General features: G+C 36.6%; 1 protein-coding gene across 7 annotated transcripts in view; it reads right to left on the bottom strand.

Annotated features, from left to right (window-relative positions):
* TTC3 (tetratricopeptide repeat domain 3) overlaps nucleotides 1-14,453 on the bottom strand; it is a 64,003-nt gene that overhangs the window by 2,241 nt on the left and 47,309 nt on the right. For 6 of the 7 annotated variants that reach the window (XM_066978644.1, XM_066978647.1, XM_066978649.1 and 3 more), the window contains 11 exons: nucleotides 12,796-13,696; nucleotides 10,784-10,849; nucleotides 10,074-10,223; nucleotides 8,606-8,745; nucleotides 7,147-7,215; nucleotides 6,342-6,438; nucleotides 5,339-5,439; nucleotides 4,317-4,410; nucleotides 3,568-3,666; nucleotides 648-1,069; nucleotides 73-193 (listed from right to left, as the gene is read on the bottom strand). In XM_066978644.1, coding sequence (XP_066834745.1) covers nucleotides 73-193; nucleotides 648-1,069; nucleotides 3,568-3,666; nucleotides 4,317-4,410; nucleotides 5,339-5,439; nucleotides 6,342-6,438; nucleotides 7,147-7,215; nucleotides 8,606-8,745; nucleotides 10,074-10,223; nucleotides 10,784-10,849; nucleotides 12,796-13,696 — 2,260 coding nt within the window. The remainder of the gene's footprint in view (nucleotides 1-72; nucleotides 194-647; nucleotides 1,070-3,567; nucleotides 3,667-4,316; nucleotides 4,411-5,338; nucleotides 5,440-6,341; nucleotides 6,439-7,146; nucleotides 7,216-8,605; nucleotides 8,746-10,073; nucleotides 10,224-10,783; nucleotides 10,850-12,795; nucleotides 13,697-14,453) is intronic. The other variant, XM_066978648.1, reaches the window with a different exon arrangement.

Raw genomic sequence — 14,453 nt, 5'->3', positions numbered from 1 at the left:
TCTTCTGGAATGTGCTGCGTTATTTCCACCGTCAGAGGCGCACAGCAGAAATGGCAGCAACTACAACAGTACCTTATTTTGCTGGTCCAGAATGAGATCTGTCACTCTTCTTAGAATTTCAGTGGAGCTCAAGCTTAACAATGTATTCCCATTTCTTCTCTGTACATCTTTTATGAACTTGGTAAAGGTTGAACTGAAATAAAAATGACATAATTAGCAATTAGTAATACTGTGGCTATTATAGGCATAATCACGGTATTAGAAAACACTATTTTCCACGTTTGATTCACAGCAGGAGAGCCTACTGCTCCATTAACTAAACTAACCAACTTCTCAGATGAACTACAGCAAGCACCTGCTTCCAACACCTCTCAATAACTAGGATCTAGCTACCTTAAATCATAAAAATAAAATACTACTAGTTCTATTTGCTGGTGCTTCTAAGTGAGAACCACATTGAGTCAACTCTGTAGGTCTGCTGCCTTAAGGAATGTCTCACTGAACAAGGGAAAGAAACTAATGCTTTAAGAAAAGTCGTCCTATGAAATAGGAACCATCTACTAACAAATCAATTCTTCTTGTACTTTTATCATGGGACGATTAGAATTTTTATTGCCCACCACAACATTGTACACATTAAAAAATACCTGCTGTAGCCTGGAAATATAGTTTGTAGATGTGCAATAATATTTTCAAATGTTTCTGGAGGCAATGCGTTGTTTGGAATTCCAGGGGGCCTCGTATGTATAGCTGAATCATCGTGGTGGGATTGGTTTGGTTGGATATTCTGAGTATTACTTCCAGAAATCCTTGATGGACAAGTTAATGAAACTTTATCGGCATACGATCCTTCCAGAGGTTTGGAATGTTTTTTCACTGCTCCATCACTTGCAGAATGAGACTTTGAATTTGCGTGTGCTAGCTTCACACCAGCCTGTGTATTAAATGAAGCAGTTGTTGGACGTTGATCTTCAGAACTTGAAAATGCTGGAAGTAAGTTAGGTTGTGCAGATGCAGAGGAATACATGACAACAGCTGGATCACTGATAGCCAGTCTGCTTTGTTTTCTCTAGGAAATAAACAGATCCCACAAGAAAAATAGTAATTAAAATAAGTCGAGCAGAACTCTCGAGCATTTGCAGCATGAACTTTGCTACGTTTTGGCCATGAGAAGGAACTGAAAAGTCTTATCAATGTATCTTAACTTGTTATACCAAGGTAAAAATATCACACAAAGGTGCTCTTTAATAAGTACTACATACAGACAACCTGTTTGCAACAGGATTAAATAGGGCAGTATACATGCGTTAATTACAGCTGTTACTTTTACTTATTCTGGGCTTTCTAAAGAATGAATGGCTGTTGGACAGCTTTAAGTTTTAAAGAAGTGTAGTTTGAAGTTGGTGGTAGAAGCTACTGCTTTAAAATAAGTGCCATCAATTTGAAAATGCAAAATTCGTTGCTTTTAACTGATGATATAATCTATATGTAATCCAGTGTAACATTTACTTATTTTAAAACCAAACACATCAGCTATAATCATCACCCTCAAGAACTTGGAGTTGACATAATCCAGGAAGATTTCTCTTTGAACTAACAACTCTCTTCCATAAATGGAAAGAACTCCTTGAAATAGGTTGTTTGGCCCCATCACTGCTGTTGTTTCAGAACTTGACGGCTCTAAGGCAGCTGGCTGCCTTCTAGCACACAGAACTAAAATTCTACATTTACACATAGTCAGATTAAACCTGCTGGTCCTTATTCAGAGTGTCCTTTAATTTAATACTTTAATCACTTTTTGAAGTGATACTTTATCCTCTCAATACAGGTGTATGCCCATAACCACCTTTAACAGAAAAGGATCATCTCCTTAGGAGAACGAGAAGAAATAACTGAAAGTAAATTTTGGCATAAGCTACTAGTCTACAAAAAGCCAGAGACCGAAAATTTGCTTGGGAACGTGATTTTTTAAAATCTGTATGTAACCAGCTTAGCTTTGCCAACAGAGATATGAAAAGTCAGCTTGACCTAAAACATTACATAGTAGAACAGTCTAATCTCAATTTTAGCCCATTTAGATTTTTACAAGTTTTCACATTCCTTAGGACAAAGCTTTAGGTTTATTTTTGTAGATCCTTACAGAGTTTTTAAGCTTTATCAAATGATGTTTTTGTATCACTTGATTCAAAATTTGTAAGAATTACAGAAAGAATTAAACAGCCAAGGAGAAAAATAGTTTTCATCAAGTCTTTTTCATTTGGATTCAGCATTTGCCTATGAAAGTCTTCATGAAGCTGAAAGAACTACAGATACCTTTTCTAATTAGTTACTCCTGCATTACTGCAGTAAAACCAGATACCAAATGAAGAACAAAAGGATCAAAAGTCACTCTGCTCCCCAGCCTCTAAACTGACGGCAACCTAAGGATATAACTTAGGTAACTAAGAATATCTACAATATTCCTAAGAGTTCTGTGCCAATAAGGAGAAAAAAAATACCTGGAAATAATTGGGAAGAAATAGTATGCAGGAGAATGTAAAGGTAACCATTATTTGTACAAGTCCAGAAAAATTGTAGTAACAATCATAAATATACTACAGTATTAGAAGAGAGAATTAGATCCAAATTAAACCGAAAACAAAGGAAAGAAAAAAATACACGACTTTCGGCAGAGAATATACTTTTTAGAGGAAGTTTCTTTTGTGGCATCCTTGATGCATTTAGGGATTTCATTTATAAATATACTATGAGCATTTTACTTAGCAGGTCATTTAACTCCCCTGTCCTGAAGGGTTCTTGACTGAACCCTTATTTCCTTACTCCAAACTGACCCAGGTATAGTGATTTTTGAATACTATTTGTCTTCATGGCTGGACATCAGCTCTGTGCCCTAATTTCAATTTTACTCTCAGTGAACAGCAACATTCAGGTTTTTGGCATCATCACTTCAGCTAGCTTGGCTCCAAGTATTTCAGCATCGCCACGTGTCCCCCCACCAGCATGGTGATGAATAGCTGAAGGAGTAGTGACTTACACTGACATTGTCCTTGTACCAGGAACAATCATGCATAGTTAGAAAGTAACTGACAAGGTTTGAGCAAAGCATTTGTGGAACTTCTAACCCATAAGAAAGTGTTGTTAATACTATTTGTCTGGGCCGTAGTTACTGCAGGTTAATTTCTATAAATGGCTGACACTGCATCTAGTTCCTAACAGATACAACTGGAAGTTAATTTTGGTATCCATCATCAATTATATGTGTTGGTGTAATGGGTCTTTGTCCCTGTGGATTTTGGTGTAAAGTCATGACGTACAAGAAAATGGGAAGCATTTTAGCATCAACTTTAAATAGCTTAAGCCTCTAAAAAGGACTTTGGAATTTGTCACTGGATGTTATCCTGTTAATCTGCAGTCACCTTTTCCTGGGCATACGGAGAGGCGTAGATTAGTTTGTGTTCAAGGCTACGTATTCAAGTTCTTTATGTACACATTCTGTAACAGACAGCCATGCTGGGTACAAACCTAAAGAATTTCTTAACACACCACTATCAAATGTAAGATACATACTAGGACACTGGGAGGAGATGACAGATCCACAGCTTCTATTTTGGTGAGGCAATTTCGTACACCGTTTTTCACCATCTGAATTTTTTCTTCATACCCAACCTGCAGAAGGAAAATAAATTCTCCAAATTAGCATTAGCTAAAGCTCTTTTGTTACTTAAAATAGCATTAACAACATTAATAATGGCATTAACACCTTTGCAAAACAACAAAGCTATCAGGTCTTTCACATGGAGACATAAGGCTACCATTTGGTGTAGTAACGTAACTCTCTATTGAAGGACTTGCATTAATGTTTGAAAGGGCTTGTGAAGCATTTTCTAGTTTTTAAAACTTAACATATGTTACATATTAAGTGTTATATGTTAACATTATTACATGTTAACATATTAACAATGTATTCAGCTTCTCTTAGCAGACAGTTCTGCCTTGTTTTTAAAGAAGTTGCATGGACATTTAAAGTTCAAAAAATACAAAAGAACTGAGATTACAGACTCGTTATTCTGCAATCCAATCTTTAAGCAACATATGCAAAGGAAAGAATTTTGCCTTTATGAAACTGAAGATAGTCATTGTAACCTAACTATATTTAATAATCAGGCCTTATAACCGAAGCTTTCTTTCGTCATTAAAAAACTGCAGATGAGTATTTGGAGAAGACACTAGTGTTTTAAAAAAGGAATGCAATTTTATTTATTCTTTTTAATCTCCAGATTTCTTTTTATGTGTTGTTATGAGAAATTAAGACTTACCTCTACTTTTTCCATTTGTTTCTTTATATTTGAGATAAATATTTCCCAAGAATCGATCTGTGACTTCAACTCAGGAAGTGCTGAAGCCGAGCTGCTGAAATAATGAAGATTTTCAATTAAACTCCAGCATTCCCATTAGTTTGTCTATTATGGGGAAAAAAAAAAAAAAGGCTGAGAGGCGACCTCATTGCTCTGCAAGTCCCTGAGGAGGAGAAGTGGAGAGTGAGGTGCTGACCTCTGCTCCCTGGTCACTGATGACAGGACACGTGGGAATGGCACAAAGCTGCTCCAGGGGAGGTTAAAGCTGGACATTAGGAAACATATCTTTACTGTGAGGGTGGTCAAACACTGGAACGCGCTTCCTAGAGGGGCAGTTGATGCCCCATGTCTGTCAGTGTTCAAGAGACATTTGGACAATGCCCTCAATAACACATTTTAACTTCGTAAGCCCTGAGGTGCTCAGACAGTTGGACTTGAGGATAGTTGTAGGTCCCCTCCAGCCAAAATATTCTATTCTATTCCATTATTTTTGCCTAAGACCAATGGTTTTAATACAACAGTTCCTTCCTGTATGGGCAACTTCTACCGGGAGAGGGAATATGGCATATATTTTTAAAGAAGTAACTCAAAAGGACTAAGTTAGTTCCTTGTAAGGAAGGCAACAATCTTGTCATATGCCAGTTTTGTTTCACCTCCTCTTTATTTACATTGCAGCCCCCTCCCTAGTGATACTGGGCAGGAGTAACTGGAATGTTCCCAGTATCCTAACCTTCCCAGGCTAAGAAAGAGTAAGACAAGAAGTTTGCTGCTGCTGCTTAAATATTTCACATGTTAATGACATAAGACTAAAAAAGAAAATCAACTTCAGAGAAGTTGCATTTAACTACTGCATACCTTTCAGGCAGCCATCACTTTGTGAGAAAAATTGACTTGTCTAGTTAACAGATCATGACTAAACATCTGCTAATTACTTTTGTTTAGCAACTAGTAGTACTGAAATTACTAGTGTAAACTCTCCATACCTGCTTAATGACTTCAGCATCTTGAGATTTCTGTCTGCATTGGCAGCTATGGCATTTAGCTTGTATACTTCAGTTTTTTTCCAGTTTTTGAGTACTGATATCTGTAACAAAATAATTGCTTAAAAAAGGATTGCAATAAAAGCACTGCTATAACACAAGGAATAAAGCCTAGAATCACCTTAAACAGTAATTTGATGATACAGAGCACAACATACACTCACGCACTGCTCCTATGGTGAGGAATTTCAAGTAGAATTAAGGGCACTGGCAGGCGTTTAGGAGGATAACTAGGTTATATTCACTTCAGCTGACTGTAGAAAGCATCCATGTGTGTTCCCTTTGCACCTTATCAAAAAGGTGCATGCACATATTTTAAGGCAATAAGGCGCTCTTTTAAATACTGCATGGTTGAAGACCAACAGGAACAAACAGTCTAATCTTTTTCATAAAATCCCACTGCAGGTTAAGACAGTTTTCAAGCCTTTCCTAAGAAAAAAGGATTGTTCATGATACTTAAAGCATTTCCAATATAAAACACTATTTTAGCAAAAATCTTGATCAGTAATCTCCATTTAGCAAAATACTGAAATTGCTCTCTAATTCTGCCCAAGAAAGAATTAGCTATACATTCACTAAGCATGACTTAATTTTGAACAGGAATCTGTATCTTCCTATGGTTAATTCCTACTAATGGAATTTATTCATAAAGCAGGTAAGAAACTGAATTACTTAGCTGAATTTTGTTTGGGGCTATAACAGATGCCCCATATTCTGTGCACTTTTAATACTGGTCAATAATAATCCACCGTGATGATTTGCTAAGTTTTCCTAGATAACATCCTGAACAGCAGTTGTCGATATTTGATCAACACTTTTAATATATTCTTATAAAAAGTCTTAGATGCTACTTTAAGGGAAAATGTTAGTTAAGACTAATCTTCCCCACCCATCAATGCAAATGATTCAGGCTGTAACAGAAGCGTTTTAGGGTTTTTGTTTGTACCTCTGCTTTAACAGCTCTTTTCATATGTTCCTGGTAGTCATCTTGACTCTTTTTTATAAGTTCTTCCAATTTTACCTTCTCATTAGCAAGTTTATTGCTGCAAAACAGAAAGAGGTTAAAGATTTGAGTAACATTTACAACAGTAGTACTTTCTAGAGGTTTTCTTCAGCTATTACTTGTCTTTTCCTCAGAACCATGTATCTTCATTTATGTTGTACAGCTTGTGCCTTTGGGCATAGTATCATGTTCTTGTAGCCATACTGCTGCCTCCATGGACATAACTTTGGGATTTCTTAACCAAATTTCACTGTGCAATGTAAAAAGTTTATTGGGGCTTAACTACTGCAGACATGCAAGTTTGACTGTTCAAAGCCTGTTCACATATATGAAGAACGTATAAATGAAACCTTGAATTCCATCTAAGCGCAAATGAACAACTTTTAGAAAGTGTTCAGATAACTTTATGTACACTTAGAATTACAAGTATGTGAGGATCCAAAGCTGCATATGACAGTTTAGTATGTATGTAGAGCACCCAACTACTAATGTATCCTAAAATACCGTATCATATAATCAAGAGAAATATATGACAGTATTTTGAAAAGCCAGCTTTGAATTATTCTAAATAATTAAAAGAAAGTAATATTTACTTATATTAAGTAAAAGTAAACTAACTGAAAATAAGAGATACAGGCTAAAGTGCTCATTTTTTCTAATTTTTCACCCAGAATGAAACATACAACTCCAATAATGACAAGTCAGTAGAAAAATACAAATATTGCTGAGAGTTTTACAAGAGTTTTACCTGGTCTCAAGACATGTATTGAAATATATGTTATACTGCTTCTCCTTCTCATCAATGGTCTTTGAATACCTAGAGTAATCAAATATTTATTAAGCTTATTCTGAAAAATGTTCACCAAACACATTACACGTTCCTCTATAATCACAGTGATAACTACGCAGTAGTGACAGTCTATACATTTTGTATGTTGTTTAATACTGTAAGTGCATTTAAATGTATTCTTAATTAAGCAGCAAATAATTAATATAAGTGCAAGCTGATAATTTTTCAAGAAAGATTTGGCTCGAACTATTCATACTAAAGATAAGAAAACAGCATTCAAGGACAGAAGCCTTCTTAAGTCTGAAAACTGACAGAGAACATTAAAAATATAGTAGGAATTGTCAAGTCTGATTAGAAAAATCATTACTATAAGTCAGTTTCATCAGTTTTCTGACAGCTATTTTAAAATGCTTACAATAACACAACAAAATACTAAAGCAGACATGCATATTCCAGCCTATTAGTGTGAAAAAGCTTCTAGCTAGTTATGCAGCCAATGATTAGACTACTTAAAGATTGATGAAGTTCTTAAAATGTTCTGGGAAAAGCTACTTACTGTACTGTGTCAGGTGACACTGGATTTATTTTTTCAGTGTGTCAGTGACGTAATTTCCTAGATGCTCTATGACTATAGTAGAAGGTTGACTGAAGCTGTTTCTTATTCCTTCATAGCCAGGAAAACTAATTGTCAGGGGAATACCTGGGATTGCTGCACACCAGGCCATGACGGGATATAACTGATCTAAGGTCCATGGGAAGCCCTGCAGACTTCTGTTTTAGGTTGGATAAGGGGTTTAAAAAAAAACAAAAACAACACACGATACATGCAGCTATGTGGTTCTTGCAGATTTACTTTAATCTGACAAGTAGGGGACAAGACTAGAAAAGAAGGTAATGTGCATCCCTAGTTAACCTTCAGATATGCTCTGTGGCAGTACAGGTTAAAAGTGCGTAAGAAATAAAGATGCAGAGCAGAGTTCAGTTGGGTTGATTGTATGTGAGGAAGAGGAACAAAAAAATAAAACTTTAAGGCTCATCATACTGCTGTAGAGGAGCACACCGAGGAAAAAATGGTAAATCATGAAGTAGAAAAGTATGCAAGCAGTGCCAAACTAAAGGATTCTGGAACACTCAAAAATGTTAAACAGTGAAGAAGTAGTATTTACTAATTAGGTTAAATAACTACATGCAGGTCCTATTGATACCAGCTCTAACCAAGATCTGCATTTAACTCATTTTCTTGCCCTAATGATATTATCAGGGCAAGACGTTTGAATTCTCATTTATAAAATCAGTAAATACTGAAACTTACCATAGACTGTCAGAAATAACTGTACTTACTTTATAACAAACAAAAATCAAGCAAAGGGACAAAAATAGAGATCTACAGATGTAAATCTGTATTCAAAATTGGTACCTATCATTAGTATCCACATGCTTTTTGACGGTGTTCCTTACTGCTTTTAAGTTCTCTTGATTTTCTTTTTTCTCCTGTTGCCATTTTTTTACTTTTATTTCTAAATCTTGATTAAGCCACTCTAGTTCATTCTTTGATACCTAAAAGCAAAAAATAAGAAAACATCATTACTATAAAGAGTACTTTATTAAAATGCAAGTTAGAGCAACTTGCAGACACATGATCAAAACCTTAGCCAGCAACATTTACGACAACAGAATTTTATTTAGTGGTTAATGTACTTTTAGGCCGGGTGTTTAGAACAGGCAGCATACTCATTAATGCTTAACTCCACTCATCTGCAAATGCAACTTGATGGAGTGCACCCTCAGCAAGTTTGCTGAATACACCAAGCTGTGTGGTACGGTCGACACGCTGGAGGGAAAGGATGACATCAGGTTCAGCCTGGAGAAGAGAAGAAGAGAAGGCTCCGGGGAGACTTTACAGTGGCCTTCCAATACCTAAAGGGGGCCTGCAGGGAAGCTGGGGAGGGACTCTTTGTCAGGGGGTATAGTGATAGGACAAGGAGGAATGGTTTTAAACTAAAAGAGGGTAGATTTAGATCAGATATAAGGAAGAAATTCTTTACTACGAGGGTGGTGAGGCCCTAGAACTGCTTGCCCAGAGAAGTTGTGGATGTCCCATCCCTGGAAGTGTTCAAGGCCAGGCTGGATGGGGCTTTGGGCAGCCTGGACTGGTGGGAGGTGTCCCTGCCCATGGCAGGGGTTGGAACCCTTCCAACCGAAACCATTCTATGATTCTGTGAATGTTAAAGCTAGAATTCAGGACCTCCCAAGATGCAGTACAGGAATTTACTCCAATACACAAATGAAAGGAAGAAAAAAACGTTAGAGATTGAATGACAGGCCCCTTATTTAAAGATCTTACTAAAGAATAAAGTGAGGTGGTAGGGAGAATGGCTTTGGTCTCACCTGCTTTATTTATTTTTAATTGAAAAATTCCCTTTAAAATGCAGACAAATGAGTAGCCTGTAGCACATTTGGCTTTAACTGTAAAATCGAAGTGATAATAGGCTGATGGTGATGCCTGGAGACTACTCTTTCTCCCACACAATTTCAAGGAGAATGTCTGGAAAAGCCCGTTAGCCATCCCAGCAAATCAAAACACTGACCACTTGAACCCCCTCTCCTCAAGAAGAGGGAAAGAGTCAATAGCATCGTGCTTTTTTCTTTTTGGGTTGAATCAAAGCCAGTACCTATCCACTAGATGGAGACAACCAATAACCTATGTGTTCATTTAAATGTGTTCTGAGGAAGATGCCACACAGATTTTCAGATCTGTTAAGACTTCACAGCAATGAGGACTACCATTCCAGTTTCAGAAGAAGTGTTGACCTATCACAACCAATATTGTGAACCACTGCAGTTTGTCTTTCCTAACCCCGCTGCCGCATGGATAAAAATATTACCTCTGTCTCTTCAACACTTTTTTTTATCAGCTCTTTTAAAACACTGATTTCTTCTGAGCTTCGGCTTTGTAACTGTTCATATTTTTCCTGTGCTTCTTTAAGTTGTTCTTTTAATACCTGATGCTCTTTTTCCATACGTAGAATATCTCCCTGAAAATAAGTTATAGAAAATAAATCAACAGCCATTATCCACAGGGCAGCAAACATTCAAAAGAGTCAGTCTGCTGTCAGTTGACGGTTTTTAGTGTGTTTTTGTTGTATTTTTTGTTGGGGGAGTTGTTTTCTGTATAACAGAAATGAACATTAATGTTTGACAAGAATGGAATATGAAGAGAAGGCCGTGTTTTCTCACTCATCTCCTGATACGGACATAGGACTGCCATTAACATCAGTCTGAGCTGCATGCATGCTCCAATGGAATATTTAAATCAAACCTCAAGGTTTTTGGGGAGGAAATACTCAATTTCCTCTAAAACATATTCCAACATATGAACAACTACAGCCTCCTTTTTGTGGGCCTACATGAGGTTTGGAAGAAGGACGTTACAGATTATGGTCCAACAGGAAGGGTGGGAAAAAAAAACTCAAAATCAGAAGTATCTGTTACAACATCTTATTTTAAGATAGCCTTCATCTTCACACTCCTAAATGTTTGGGCACTCCTTTAAACTCCTTCATGAGAAATATGAACAAATATACAGGTAACTTACTTGTTGCATTTCAAATGGATGAAAAGGCAAGGTATTAGTTTCCCTATCAGCTACTTCATGATTCACCTAGAATATAAAGAATCATTAATTGATGAGAAAAATCTCCTGTTTACGTATTCAACTACTATGCCAGCTCTGTTTTTGGAGCCTTTGTACCTAACCTACAATTACGTGAATCCACCTACATCATGAAATAGGTCTATCTACAATGTAACAAGAAATTATGCAAATGTTCCCAAAATTGAATTCAAGCTATAATGAAAGCACATTTTTCCTGATCTTTTCCTAGTTTAATTGACCGTGAAGCATTTATATTGGGGATAGTTCATTCTGTCTTTAAACACAGCTGTGCTCTATACATCTGCAAACTTAAGACTGGCAAAACCAGTGTCTCATAACTCACAGAGCAGTTGTGTTTTGTGGCTTGTCCTAAACTCAAGATCTGTGACACAAGTGCCTCTACTTAAAAAGGACTACACTCAATGACCAGAATCCCTGCTTGTTTTCCTCCAATATCACATCAAGGACCTACTGAAAAAAATTAAGTTTAAAATCTAATCTTGCAACATACTGAAGATTCAGTTTATGTTACCACTGTAATACACTATTAAAAAACACAGTCGGATGTTAAATGCCTTGCTCTCCCACACTTTTGCCAACAGAAACACCTCTGTGCATTGTGACCTTTTGAACTCTGCTAACCAGAATTCCCTAAATTGAAAACCATTGCCTTTTCTATTAACAATTCATTACATGTGCTCAGGAACCAAACAGAAATCACTTTTTACGTCAGCCAAAAGGAAAACAGCTTACAGTAACTGCTTGGGAAAGACTTAAAGCAAAGAAATGTACACATAACAAGCTTTGGGAAAAAAAAAAATGAAAAAACAAAAACAAAAAAACAAAGCAATGAAACATGTTAACATTTTCGTAATTTAGAAAGCAATAATAAAAAGATGATTATTTTATCTTACAGCTATAAACAGTTATTCCTCCCTTATGGAGAAAGGAAAGAAGATTAGGAACTTCTCTGCAGTAGTTCCTCGAGCATCTTGTATAATCTGTCACACAAACGAAATGTGAAACTGCCGTATCTCTAACTCTGAAAACCTAGCTTCTTAGCCTGAACTGTTGTCTGTAACTTTTGCATGCGATCACTGTCTCCCTCTGTTACTTTAAGTGCATTTTCATGAGTCGTCCATGCTGGTTAACCCTTGGGGTGCATTAATAAGTAAATGTTTTGGTCCCTCTTCTGGTCAGCTGCATGCTGTGCCCCTTTAAGGGTGTTCAGCAATGCTTCCTGTGCCTGTAGGAGAAACTTCTTGTTTTGTTGTTGTTTCCCTTCTTCAGGAGGAAAAAGTAAGGTGAAGGGAGTTTGCCCTTGAACTCACCCTACAGCTGGGCAACCCCTGTGAACCAAGAGGTAAGCATCAGCCAGCAATGGTTAGAATCTACAAACCGTCTAAACCCTCAAATACTGTACAAGTTAAAACAAATCACTGAACAAAATGAAAAAAGATGACACAGAAGCACTTTCCCTAACCTCTAAAACAACGTTTTCACTTGTGTGCACCAGTTCCCTCCCTTGACCCTGGGTCAAAAAAATCTCTCAAAACTTCAGGCAGAACAAAATTCAGACTGTCTCTAAAGAATTACAAATGAAAACCAAGAATAATTGAAAAAAAAGCATCAGCAATTTAAAATGAAAATTCTAAGGAAGCTCCTAGTCTGATAAACACCTCAGTATTTTCCAACTTGTGGCCTTTTCTGAGAGATAAATAGTAGAGTAAACAATTAACTATTGTTAATACCCCTTACATTTGGGTAGCTTGAAGTACTACTTGCATGTTTCCTCTTGAAACTCTACACAACATTCGACTCTGGGAATACATAAAGAAATCATCCCAAAAGGTGTTGCACTTTGCACAGCAGAAGAACCTAACACAAGGTGCTCAACACTATCTTTTGTCACTTAAAAGCTCTCAAATAATGGTTCCATTTTAATCTCTTACCTGAACAGCTATCATCCTTGTATGAGGATTGTTTTTCATTAGAGGTATACTTCTGCTTGCTTTTTCCTTCTTAGTCACCTGTATACAACATTCAGCTTCATTTGTGCTATTTGCAACAGCAAAACTGTCCTCATAAAATGAGTTATCCGAGTTCACCAACAGGCACTGAGGGTCTTTGTATGGTTGTGTTTCAGTTGCTGTTAAACTGCTGCAGACACATTTTCTGTCTGAAATAGCTGATTCATCATTATCCCAATGAGCTACATGGTCAGCATAAATATAACTAGGTTGCTCGGCAACATTTGAAATGAGAGGCATTTGAGAAGTCATTGGTGATATTCTTTCACATCGATAACCCCAGGAAGGCTGAGGCAAGAACATATCGAGATTTTCAGAATCAAAGCATTCTAGTAAAACTTCAGAAAAAGACGACCTATTTTCTACGGTAGCAATATTCTGACTAAGTACTGATTGATATGAAGTCGGTAAAGAACAGGGCAAATACTGTGGAGTGTCATAGCTTGCTACTGTTATGTCAGGAGATGTTGATATATGAGGTTGCTCAGGATAAGACAGGGGTTTGAATTCCTTAGCAGCTGGATTTAGCTGTAGCTTGTTCTGGAAAGGATTTTCTTGCACGTCACAGACAATATAATTTTCTTCTTCATTATCTTCAGTCTCATTTCTGTTTATATTTTCTTTTATAAGAACTTCATGCTTTATTAAGCTAATAACATTATCCACCATAACGAAACGACAGGATTTCAGAAGAAAAGATTTCAGACCACCTTCATCTTCTACAATCTTTCGAGCTTCTTCAGGGAAATGTTCGTACTCCCCAGTTAGCAATTTATTATTAATTTCCATAGGACCATGTTCTTCCAGTATTTGAGAGAAATAGCTTAAAAAAAAGTTGTAATTGTTAATCAAAGTTTTCTCATACAAAATTTTCTGTAATTCTTTTACTTGTCCACATCTTACTCAGAAACCTGCAACTAACTGAAAACACACTTTTATGTACATACCTGCAACAGACCATAAGAACTCAAATTCTGGCCTTAATACAGTATGTTTTTAAGTAGGATGTTGTACGTAACATTTTTGTCTCCGAAAAGCAAATGCTATTTATGTGAGGCATTATTGCAGAAAATGTACACACCACAGTTAACTGAGAATTGAAAGGATCAAAATAAGAAATAGACTGTATAGGCAAAATCTGTTAGTTGCCATTAGATAACAGATACATAAAATATGCTGTCAATAAACTGCATTGAGACATCATCTCTGTGCTGTTACATGCCTTTGACATTTCAGAATGACTACTGTGAGTACCAATGACATGAACAGATAAATTACATCTTCAGATGTCAGAAATGCCATCCTGCTCACTGTTTCAAAGCAAAACTACAGTGTGCCATTTGACAGTTTTCCTTTATTACTTGCAAGCACATTCTTAAGTGCAAGGCCTCAGTTTTCCTGCAGTGGTCCAAAATTAGAGCTTTCCTACTGTTCGTAATTGTCAATTACTTCTATACTGGGAATCAAAGATACTTTATTCCCAACTACTTCTGTCATTTCTGTCTGGAAATAGTATAATTTTAATTTTCTAACACAATGATACAGAATTTATATGCATTTCAGCTAAAACAGTAAGACTT

This window comes from Anser cygnoides, chromosome 1, assembly GCF_040182565.1.
Source record: "Anser cygnoides isolate HZ-2024a breed goose chromosome 1, Taihu_goose_T2T_genome, whole genome shotgun sequence".
Taxonomy (NCBI): Eukaryota; Metazoa; Chordata; class Aves; order Anseriformes; family Anatidae; genus Anser; species Anser cygnoides.
This window is presented reverse-complemented; position numbering and strand designations above follow the sequence as displayed.